At 45.3% G+C, this 12362-nt stretch overlaps 1 protein-coding gene across 3 annotated transcripts in view; it reads left to right on the plus strand.

The window, feature by feature from the left end:
* Positions 1–12362, plus strand: part of SLC25A48 (solute carrier family 25 member 48) — a 52764-nt gene that overhangs the window by 3806 nt on the left and 36596 nt on the right. For all 3 annotated transcript variants that reach the window (XM_085864547.1, XM_085864546.1, XM_085864545.1), the window contains exons 2-3: positions 3988–4031; positions 8364–8435. In XM_085864547.1, coding sequence (XP_085720673.1) covers positions 3988–4031; positions 8364–8435 — 116 coding nt within the window. The remainder of the gene's footprint in view (positions 1–3987; positions 4032–8363; positions 8436–12362) is intronic.

A 12362-nucleotide genomic window follows, 5' to 3' on the forward strand; every position in this document is an offset into this window, starting at 1 on the left:
TGGGAATGAGGAGGATTGGGGGAGAGACGAAAGGAGGGGAAAATTGGGAGGGAAGAGGGTGTTCTGGACTTGTTTGGAAGAGAGACTTGAGGAGAAAAGGGGGGAAGGGGTTCTCAACTTGTGGTAGTGGAACTTGAGGGGGGGTGGGGGTGGTCTCGTCTGTCGTTATTAATACAGGGTTGAATGAAATGGGGTACGTTAAAATAGCATGTTCAAACGGGTCATGCTAAACACCACATGGAGATGGAGGGGCTTTGGGAGGAGGGAGGTTTGAGGGGAAGGGAAGGAAGGGTGTTTTCCGAAAAAGCCGCGCCAGTGTTCGTGCTTTTCATCATTTCCGCACATGTTTAACAACTAAAATGCGATAATATCTAGAATCTCTTAACTTGAGCCGAATTTCAAAATTTAATCTGTGGAATTGATCCTAACAGCAGTTCCACAGCTGAAAAAACAACAAAATCACACCCGTGTCCTAAAGAAGCGGTTCAATTTGGCATTTTTAATCTGAAATGGACAAAGCCTAGAAACTAACAAAACCCATGAGAATTACACTTCAGAACCCTTTCGAATTATTAGTGGGCTCCTTGGTCCATTGGACAAAATTTTCATGGGTCTTCAAGGCCTTGTCGCATACCTGCCTGCTGTACTGCCTGCCTGAGCATTAGCTCGACTTTCAGCAAGCCCAGATGTGCATGGGCCAGGGCAGAGATTATACATTCATTATTATTGGTGTTGCTATTATTAGTATTAATTAATATATGGTTTGCTGCAATGTTATAATTATTTTTGTTATTTATTTTCTAAACAGAATACGATGCTGCAGAAGGACCTGTGAAGCTGCTCTATACACCTTAACATGGTGTGCGTTTAAAACATGGAAATTCTTCTGGGTTCTTTGTAAACAATTAACCTAATCAACTCCGTAGATCATGACCATCGTTTCGATGTTTCACATTCCACATCAGAACGCTCCAGTAGCTCGCCACAAAAAACATGACACACACACACACACACAAAACTCATCCATTTATAGTCGTCTTAAAGGGTCTACAGGGACTTGGTCTTGTGGGTCTTTTGGGTCCTCGAGGTATTTTGGGGTAAAAGATACATTCTAATTGAAGGTAATTAATTGATACACAAAAAGCAACACACACACACACACACACACACACACACACACACACACACACACACACACACACACACACACACACACACACACACACAACTCATCCATTTATAGTAGAAACATGGTGTGTTAGGTTCTTCATTTTTGATGGTCGGATGGAAGGAAGGAAGGACTGCGTCACCCTGAGCGAGTGGTCCGCGCTGCGTCACCCTGAGCGAGTGGTCCGCGCTGCGTCACCCTGAGCGAGTGGTCCGCGCTGCGTCACCCTGAGCGAGTGGTCCGCGCTGCGTCACCCTGAGCGAGTGGTCCGCGCTGCGTCACCCTGAGCGAGTGGTCCGCGCTGCGTCACCCTGAGCGAGTGGTCCGCGCTGCGTCACCCTGAGCGAGTAGTCCGTGCTCCGTCACACTGAGCGAGTGGTCTGCGCTCCGTCACACTGAGCGAGTGGTCCTCGCTCCGTCACACTGAACGAGTGGTCCGTGTTGCGTCACCCTGAGCGAGTAGTCCTCGCTCCGTCACCCTGAGCGAGTGGTCCGCGCTCCATCACCCTGAGCGAGTGGTCCGCGCTCCGTCACCCTGAGCGAGTACTCAAGGCTTCTTTGTTGTATGCAGTATGTACTGTAGTTGGTATTCACACTAACTCCCTGCATATTCCTGAAAAATTGTGTGTGTGTGTGTGTGTGTGTGTGTGTGTGTGTGTGTGTGTGTGTGTGTGTGTGTGTGTGTGTGTGTGTGTGTGTGTGTGTGTGTGTGTGCGTGCTTTTCATAAAGCATGACATATTCTCTCTGCTATCTCTCTATCTCTGTCTCTGTCTCTGTCTGTCTGTCCATCTTTTTTATCCAAGCAGTGTTTGTCTCTGGCCAGCTTGTCTCCGGCTGCGTCTGATCGGTGTTTGTCTCTGGGCGGTGTATGTCTCCGGACTTGTCTGGATGGAAGTTTGTCTCCTGACCATGTTTATAGTATGACAGGTAGAAAATGGATTTCAGATATTATTTTGTTTCTATCTTCACTGTTATTCTATGCAGAATAATTTCAATGAGACGCTATGAATCGTAGTTGATGCTCCACTGCACGTCTGCCTTCCCTTATTCTCACCTCATCGTCTTCCCTTCCCCCACCCCTCCTCACTCCCACTCCCCCTCTCTCCTTTCCCCTCCACCTCGTCACTCTCCCTGCTCTCTCTCCCTCTTCCCTCCTCTTTTTCTCCCTCCCCCCTTTAGTATTACCGTCAGCGAAGTGACGGGTGGTATTTGCTAGTTTTAAGAATAACCACGCTGCGGGAAATGCAAGAAACCTCAAAATAATCAACAAGTAAAAAAGACAAGCTGTCATAGCTCCCATTGTTTTGGTACTTTTGCTGTATGGAGTTAAAGGGCTAGCCCATATTTATGTACAACTAAAATAGCTGCCAGTCTACCATTCAGCCATCTTTGGTCAGATCGCAAAATAAAGTGAGGGGCTCGTGTGTGCCATCATGTACTGTGCTTGTGCCAAGTTTGAACAAAATCGGACCATGCATGTCTGACAAATGGTTGGGGGCACATTTAAATAACAAAATGGCCACTTTCGGCCATCTTGGAAATGATCTCGAAAAAAAATGACGTGTATAGATAAGCCATCATTCTTTATCTGATCCAAGTTTGAGCAGCATTGGTAAACGCGTGTCTGAGAAATGGTTGAGGACTTGTGTCAACATCGGGCTGTTTTTTTATGACGAAAATGGCCTTCAGTCAGCCATCTTGAATCTGATTCCGAAACAAAAAGATGTGTTTATGTGAGCCATCATTTCTTATCTGTGTCCCAAGTTTGAATAACGTCGGTAAATGCCTGTCTGAGAAATTGCTGAAGACATGTTCGACACTGGGTTTTTTTGTTGTTGTTTTTTGGGGGTTTTTTTTTTTACAACTAAAATGTCCACTAGTTAGCCATCTTGGATCTGATGTCGAAAAATAAATGACGTGCATATGTAATCCATCATGTGTTGTCTTTGCGCCAAGTCCAATTAAAATTCGTCCATACTTGTCTGAGATATGGTTACGGACATGAAAATCGAGGTGCCAAAAAATTATTATCTGGGAAATCTGGGGAAATCTTATCTGGGACAACGTTCATTCCACGGGAAAGAAGATAGAGGGGGGTCCACAAGACAGGAATACTGGGGAACTCCTCGCAGAATCCCGCAGGAAGAATGCCAGCAGTCCCGCAGTGAAAACTGCCCACCATGTCCTTTTGCTCTGGGTTGGGAGGAGAGGAGAGGAGAGGGTGTGGCTCTGAAATAGGGCAGGGTGTGGCATTGTTGCTGTGGCACAAACATTCGAAGCACAGCTTTCCCCAGGCTGGTTCTGGAGCTTCTCCTCGTTTCTGATCATCATCATCATGCTTTTGAAAACTCTGCCCTGTGTGTCACTCATGATGCGCCGTGCCCCTCCCATCTCACTCAAGATCTGTCGAGAGTCCCGTTTGATGGGGGGGAGGACTGCCCTTGTGACTTTTCACTCAGACAAGGTCCTCCCCCTTCCCTCAAGCACAAATGAAGCCATTTCCGTAGCCTAAACTGGCACCGACAGTCTAGCAAAACACTTTAAAGAACATAAAGACAGATTTCCAGAATGGTAGAAAGTAAAACGGAGGCTCGCAGGAATGGTGATTTTTAGCCACATACATTAGGAGGGGTCTTCCAAGTCCAGCAACATCATCTATCTTATCATACAAGTGATGCATATCTAACGTCATGCTTGGCCTAAGACATTAATTTAGTGGCTAATTAAACCATACTAAGTAATGTTAACTCCTCCGAGTCATTTCCACAACAGTACGTTTGCCTGTCTGGTTTTACTCTGATTTTTTTTTTCTCCACAGGGGCCGCTGGTGTGTTGGTTGGCCACCCATTGGACACGGTTAAGGTCGGTGATGCACCTTGATACTTCCAATATACAAAGAAAATGAAAATTCTGCTAATACAGCGTGTGCCATACATCTCCACTTGAGTAATTTCAGAGAAAATTTCTAACCTAATGCAAAAAATAACAGCAAGCAGTCATACAAAACAGCATAATAAGGTAATAACTTAAAAGAGACAGCCAAACAACCACATTGAAATGCACAACAAACCAGCTTGTAGTTTGGAGTGCTTGAGAGTGAAAGCACCACCAATTTTATCAATGACCTAGGGTAAGGCCCAGGTCCAACGATTCATCCACCAAATTATTTTCACTCACATCTATATGAGCAGCATGCACCAAGCATTAAATAATCTCAAGTCAGAAAGGAGGTAGAAGAGGAAAAATTGGGGTAACGGGTGTGGGAGGGAGGGTGGATACATAACATGCCAGCAATAGATTGTGAGACCTCTCCATATGTAAGATTTTCGGACACTCATTGAAATGTAAAAATTTAGGATGCTCTACGGAACTTTTGGGATAACATTTTCAGATTATGATGCCAGACATACACACCTGGATACCTGGGCACACTTTACTTATGCAGTACAGGTCAGGTATGGGAGCATGCGTCAGAATAGTGTGTCACCACATCCACTTTCCACAACTCCAGGGGGATTCTGTCTGGCCACCCCTCCCCCCCCCAGATATATGCCATCCCCATCCCCATCTCCTTGAGATGCCGATCAACCTGCTGCAAACACGAGGCACGTGGTCGGCCCATTGGCCTCCTCCACTCACGAGGCTCCCTCGCTGAGAAAATCTGGGGAGCAGGATCAGCATCAGGAAAATGAGCCACATGTCCATACAGCTGCTGCTGATGCTCATGGACTATGCAGGTAGCAAATCACATCTGAGTCTCTCTCAGCAAATGTTTGTTGGACACAGTCCGACCAGCGAAAGCCAAGGATTCTCCGGAAGAGACCTGGTACCGAAGGAGTTAAGTTTGCGTCTCAGATCCCTGATCAGAGTCCAAGACTGGAAGCATGAAGAACTTAAAGACTTGGACTTTTGTCTTCCTGCGGAGGTACTGACAGTGCCACACCCCGTTATCCAGTGAATGCATGACTCCCCAGGCCCGAACACGACGTCAATTGCAGTCCTGGCGATCACCTTCCCTTTCCAGAGAGGAACAACAAGGCCACTCTTCCAATCAGTTGGGATGATGCCAGTGCTCCAAACAGAGCACAGAACTGCATGCAACAACACGAGTACAGCATTTCCACCAGCCTTGAGAAATTCAGCATGGATGCGACAAATCCCAGGAGCTTTAACCTCTTTCAACCGATTCACTGCAGCCTGTGTTTCCACAAACGAAAGCAGTTCACAGTTGATTGGAGAGTCAGCAATAGGGATAGTAACATCTCTGACATCCAATTTAACAGCTAGTGGGTCAGCCTAGAACAGCCGCTCAAAGCAACCAGCCCAGCACGCCTTCACTTCAAACTCCTCTGTCAAGAGCTCACCACCCTCCGCTCTAATTGTAGTTCACTGAGGGACTGGCTTGGAGGAACACAATGCACAAATTCCTTTGTAAGCAGGACGAGAATCACTTGACCACGGGTGATGGTCTACCCCCTTCACAGATTCCGCACACATAGGCCTCTTTATCTGCCCTCAGCAAATGTACAGTTTTACGCCTCAACTCCCGAAACAGCTCAATCCTGCCATTAAGCCTGGCCCTACGACTCTTGTCAATGGTATCCAGTGTCCTTTGGGAGACAAAATTCTTCTTCGCTTGATGGTAGGTTCCATGACAACCATCTCATCTCGCCCCTGAGCCTGCCAGCATCCAGCCTCGGCTGGGATTGTTCCATTCTCCTGTATTTGAGCTGCATCTTCAGAGTTGCAACAACAAGCCTGTGGTCAGTATTGAGGAAATGAGCACTCTGGTAGACCCTGCAGTTCTGGATCATCCTCCAGCGACCATCAACGAGGACATGGTCAATCTCCTTTGCCACACCGCCAGCGTTGGAATACCAAGTCCAGCGATGAGCTTGTGGGCGCTGAAACCATGAACCAGCCACATGAAGTCCATGATATCTTGTGATGTCAAGGAACTTAGTGCTATTCTGGTTCACAGGTCCAGATCCATGGGGACCAACACATGCCTGATAACCATCCCGATCAGTGCTATTCGATGCATTGAAATCCCTCAAGACGAGACTAGTATCTCGCCTGGGGCACTGATCAACCACAGACTCGAGAGTGGCATGGAATGCGTCCTTCACGGTGAGATCACTCGCCTCAATCGGAACATATACAGAGACCAAGGAGATGACACCCAGAGTGACAAATCCTCAGTCTCGTAAACACGCTCGTTGACTGATGTTACCTCAATTAGTACGGGAGTCACCTTATTGGACACAGCTACAGCAACTCCTTGGGCAACTCCCCGATGGGACCACCGTCTGGTGTCCGAGGAGACAGCACCACCTCGACGTACGCCACCACAACCCTTGAGTGATAGCCGAGGATTTTCCAATCGGGGATTTCCAAAAGGAGGGGGAAGTGATGTGTGGAATTTTTTCAGAATAGCTTGGCAGCATTGAACACCAAATCGCTTCGTTCAAGCTATTGAGATTGTTCAGTGGGGGTGACTGAAGATATCATTGTTTCTCATAACAATGTTCATTGCAGTGTAATTTTCAGTTTCTACCAAGGTAACGGACTGTAGAGTTCACAGAATGATCTTGTTCTTGCCGTTCAAGCATTACAGCCCTTAGTGGGGATCATTATGTTGTCATTCTTTCCAGAAGGAACCACTTTTCAGCAGCATGATCTCTCAAGAATGACTGGCAAAGAGTAATCAGCCATCAAATTTTGACTAACAAGGTTCCAAGCAGGCTTCATGCCAATTGCATAAGGTCCAGAAGACCATCCCTCAAACAAGTGCACATGTAATGGGAAACACATCACAGCTGGAGGGTGAACTGTTGGCATCCATGTTGTTTTCATCCATCAGTCTATATTCTGACTTTTTTTTTTGTATGCAGAGTCGAGGCTCATGAAAGAGCTAATACTAGTACAGTGAATGGATCAGGATGCAACAGCAGAGCTGAATGCCAAGACAGAGGGAGGCAGACAAACGGGGGAGGAATGGGGGTCAGGAGAGGATGAGAGGATACATGGGGTGGACAAGATGCATAAGGAAACTCTCAGTTGGGAAAACTGGAAATTTGGAGGGTGGCAGGATTGGGGGTCGGGGGGGGGGTAATGCGGGTGCAAAAGATCATGGTTTTGGATTGGGGAGGATCCAAGATGGTGGTGGACAGCTGTCTTGAAGACCTGGAGGGAAGAATAGATTGAAGATGTGGAAGTGAGTTCCACAGGTGGAAAAAAAAAAGAGGAACAAATGAGTGAAGATGAGCAGTAATCCTGGATTATGTAGTTTCAGCAGAAGGGGCTTGATGGTGGACTGTGTGTGTCCTGCAGTAAACCTAGAGGGGGGGAATAGTGGGGGGGGGGACTTCAAGAATGGATGCACTGGAGTCTGAAGACAAGGTGGGAACTGGTTTGCAAATCCCGCCATGAGACGGTATAGTTGGGTCAGAGCAGACTGATAGCATCGGCTGTCATCCCAGTTACCTGAACAACTAATCTTGATATTCAGAGGGGTGCTATGGCTGGTGTCGCGTACAGGAATGACATCGTTACACCTGTACAGTCATCTCTCTGGTCCAAATACAAGTTCTCAACCTCATCTTTATGGATGACAGTGCTCACCCACACAGTATATATGTTGTCGTTGCTGCACTTTGGGAACACAACATCACTCACACGGACGGGATGGTATGATGTCCGGACTTGCATCCAAAATATCCGAAGAAACCTGGTTGTTGCGTCCGCCTGCCACTGGAAGATGCCCTGAATCGAAAGTGGTGCAACTTCCCATAGTGAGAGCTGGATCATCTCATTTGGTCGATGACAACACGTCAAGCTTATATTGTTGTGAATGGTGGTCACAAATATTAAAGGCATTCCTGACAATGTAAACATGCTTGTGATCATTTGAGGACGGCCTTCATTGCTAATTTGCATGCTCATTTCCGGCCGGTATGTTGTTTTCATGTCACAACTTAACTTTTGCTTTTCCTGATGACATGTTTGTACATGGAGGATACAGATCAATTTGCTGGTCCACTTCCACCAGAAAAAAAATGAATGTTTGAATGTACTTTCACATAACAATCCTCAAAACATCAGTTGCTTAATTGTTGTAGGGACACACACCACATGTTTATATTTGAAACCCTTTTCCTTGGTGCATAATCTGTCTGTCCTGGTCTTTTGCAGACACGTCTACAGGCTGGGACTGGCTACAACTCCATGTTACACTGCATCACGTCCATTCACCACAAGGAAACGGTGGGTTTTTTTCATTTCCTTTTCGATGAAAACTAACATACAAGACCTGTCGCTTCACTGATGGGAACAGCAATGTTTGTGAAATTGATTTTAAAAAACGAAAAACGGTTGTTAATGGGAAAAAAATAAAAATTAGGTGATGTATAGATACCGGCCTAGCTATAAACTCAGGGAGCAATGAGGGAGAGAGAGTGTTCATGTGATATTCATCATTGCCTTTTTAGATGCTGAATTGCAAATTATATACAACCACACACTACCAGGATCATCAAAATTTGTAAAATATTCTCTCGCTCCCCCTCCCCTTCTCTTCTTTCTTTTGATCACACTATCTGGGATACGTATTAGGCAGGGCGGAGGTGGCGTTGGTCATTTGGGGGCTCCACGCAAAACACAACAATGGCCTAGTGGGGACCCGTCAACCTGCCATCACACAAGTATGCTCATTTTGGTGTCCGTCTGTCTGAGGTCGATGTATTCGATCGTTACTTTTGGCATTCTCAACCAATTAAACTTGCCAAGAGGACTACGGGTCACGTGGCAAAGGTTGTAGTCGCTTCATTTACCGTTCTCACCAGGAATTCCGAAGGTTGTGTGATGCAAATTATCTTCGTAGATATGTACCGTGTAGCGCTGCTCCCAGTGGTGGTGGGAGACGGTATAACGAGTAACGCTTCAGAACCCTCAATTGTATCACGACTCGCGAGTCAGGGGACTCATTATTTTCACACTCGTTTAGCCTATATTGCTTTAGCTTTGACTGCAAAAACAATATCCGGGGGAATTCCCGTTTTATTGCCTTTTCTGCATTTGAAAGGTGTATATTGTCACAGGTGTGGTGGCCCAGGTTAACCCTAATCCCCTGACCCAATTTGTGATAACGGGTGGTTAACACTGCCAGCCCCCGGATGGTCGATGTTCCTTATTCATAGGAGGCTTGCACATTGATCCTCAGGGATTATAACACGTGTGGGAGGAGCAGGGCCCAATGGCGGAGGGGCGGAGGAGCACAGCACGGCGTGGCGGAGGGGGGGTTATACTCAACCCCCACTACAAATACATGGCTACAGTTTCTTAAAATTAACACATTTATTGAAAATAAATAAATATTTACAAAGTACAGTAATTCAAAAGATAATGATAATAATGAAGTAAATAAATCCTAAAGTCGAGGTGCCTCTTCACACAGACACAAATACATACAAAGGGAAAACAAAACAAAAAGAAAACCCTTCCTTTTGAGTATTCTTGGACTTAGCTTGGCCCAGAGCTTGTTGGAATCGAGGTGCTTCTACACGCACATGCAGACATGCGCAAGAAAATAGCGCCTCGTCACCTCTCTCGTAGCAGGCCAAACGTAAGCCAGGCACTCCGCGAGCGGCACTCAACACCAAGGCTCAGAGCCGCAGTGCAGCGGCTTCGTGTGTCGATCGTCCTCACCGACTCGCTATGACATACACGAGGATCGGGGTCCATTTCTCACGACTCAACCAAGAGCCAAAGGGCCAGCGTCTTGCTTCGTGCGTGCGCTCACCCTGAACTCCCGCCTCTGATTCATCCTAAACGTCCACGGACCAAACCACTCTTGGGAGATCCTGCCCTCCTTGAGGGGATAACCAGCGTTGCAATGCCTCCTGAATGTCCACGGACCAAACTACACTATTCGATGCTAAATTCCCCATTAAATTCCTCCATTTATCCCCACAACCATAACAACCTATTGCAGCTTGATTGTTGTTCCACCTTATCGTACTATTTTACCTCAGACATCTCAGAATAATGATAATAGCATATTAATAATAATATTAACATTACAGTATTGCAAAATAATCTATCTCATTCCAGCAATCCTGTGTGTGTGTGTGTGTGTGTGTGTGTGTGTGTGTGTGTGTGTGTGTGTGTGTGTGTGTGTGTGTGTGTGTGTGTGTGTGTGTGTGTGTGTGTGTGTGTGTGTGTGTGTCTCTGCGACCGCCGTTTCTCGACAACCGCTGGTCTGATCTAATTGAAACTTGCCAGGTATATCGCTGGGGACCTGAGGATGTGCCTTTTCAAGGTTTGATAATATGGAATAGGCAAAGCCTCGAAGCAAACGTCGAATTCTTCTTACATTCGCTTCTGACTTTACATAAAACTTGTTCACAACTGTATACTTGCCAACTGTACCGTGGTACGTGTAAGTGCCGCACAGCTGATGATTTTGACGCAATTTCCGGTTACTTCGGCCTGGATTCGGGATCAGCAATCAAATAATGTAAATCACGATTAAAAAATATTTTTTGATGATGCGGGAGTTATCTTTATTAAAATTAACTTTGGGGAAAAAAAATAATTGAATAAATAAATAAATGATCACTTCTGGTCAAGAATAAAATAAATTAAAAGTTCCGGAAAGAGTTTCAAAATCACTCCCGGTAATGTTAAATACAAAATAAACACTTCCTGTCACGAAAAAAATCACTTTCGGAAGGATAAAATTAACTTTGGGGAAAAAAGGAATTGAATAAATAAACAAACACTTCCGGTCATGATCTCCCAGCATGCATCATTCCCCATGACAAAAACCGGAAGCAAAAAAAAACCAGAAGCAAAATGGTCATAGCCAACGACACAGATTCACAATTGGCAGGGTATTGTGTTGTTTTTGTTGTTTCCTATTCTCTCATGTGCACACGTCAAGTAATATTCACAAGATAGAAATAAAACCCAATCGTGTTTATACACCGCACAGCGTTTAACAACTGGAAGCAAAAGGTCATATCCAACGACACGGATTCCAAATAGCCAGGGTATTGTGTTGTTGTTGTTGTTGTTGTTTCCTATTCTCTCACGTGCACGCGTTAAGTATGAAGCTCACTTCGTTCGTTATTAATCGGGCAAGTGGTTCCCAAGTTACGGCCATTTATTTGCCAACCAATGACAGGACACGGTGCTATGACATCACGATTGACGTCACAATTCTTCTTTTTTTTCTTTTTTTTTTTTCTTTTTTTTCTTGCACCTATGGGCACGCACTAGTAATATTAACATTAATAATAGGACAATAATTGGTAGTAATAAGAAGAATAACGTCATCCCCTCTGGCCGCTCCCGTAGATAAATTTCAGTATTGAATATTTTATGTGATTGGAACAACGGTAATGTCCTTGTATCACTGCCAGCTGTAAACACAAACTCACACAAAAAGCTGATCCACAGGGTGTGTTCCATTATCAATGAGCTAGCTATCGCTTGCTTCATCAACCGTTTCTTGTCGACTGTTTCCTTGGACTGCATGCTTGGGTGCTTAAGCCACTTGGCGAGCGCTCTACAAAATGACTGGAAAAGGAAGACACACCTGCACACGTGCTCTGCCTCAGACCCTTTTTCTGTTTCTGCAGTTTGTGTGATGTTAATTTCGTTTGTCCCAAAAGTTAATTTCGGATGATTTTCACCCTTTTCCCCATATTGTTGAGTTTTTTTTTTCTCTTTTCAGCACCGCTGTGGTCATTTAGTTTCATCCTTGGGACAGATGTTCTGATTTTAAAAACCACAACGTTACACCGTGCGCATGGGTTAGTCCATTTACTAATGAGAGATATTTTGTGATCGTACAATAGTGTGGATTTCTTAAACAATATCGATATGTATTAAACATTAGGAATTACGTATCTTATTTTGATTATTGTTGCATTTCTATACATTAAACGTATTTATGATTCCACTTGCTTTCTCCACTAATACTAACCTCACCCCCTAATTTTGTAATATTCCTCTCGAGTTAAACATCAAGGAAAACATATTCTAATCAATTCAGGCCCTTGTCGTCCCTGGGACCCCATGCAAATTCCACGGGATGCACGGTCCCTAACGCCGCCTCCGGGCACGGGCAATGCCACAAAACACACTCCTCGTCTCTGCGTGCTCTCTGATTCCTCGTAACTCGAGTAC

The sequence above is a fragment of the Eptatretus burgeri genome, chromosome 18 (assembly GCF_056783735.1).
Source record: "Eptatretus burgeri isolate ZD-2024b chromosome 18, Ebu_testis_v1, whole genome shotgun sequence".
In the NCBI taxonomy this organism is placed as follows: domain Eukaryota; kingdom Metazoa; phylum Chordata; class Myxini; order Myxiniformes; family Myxinidae; genus Eptatretus; species Eptatretus burgeri.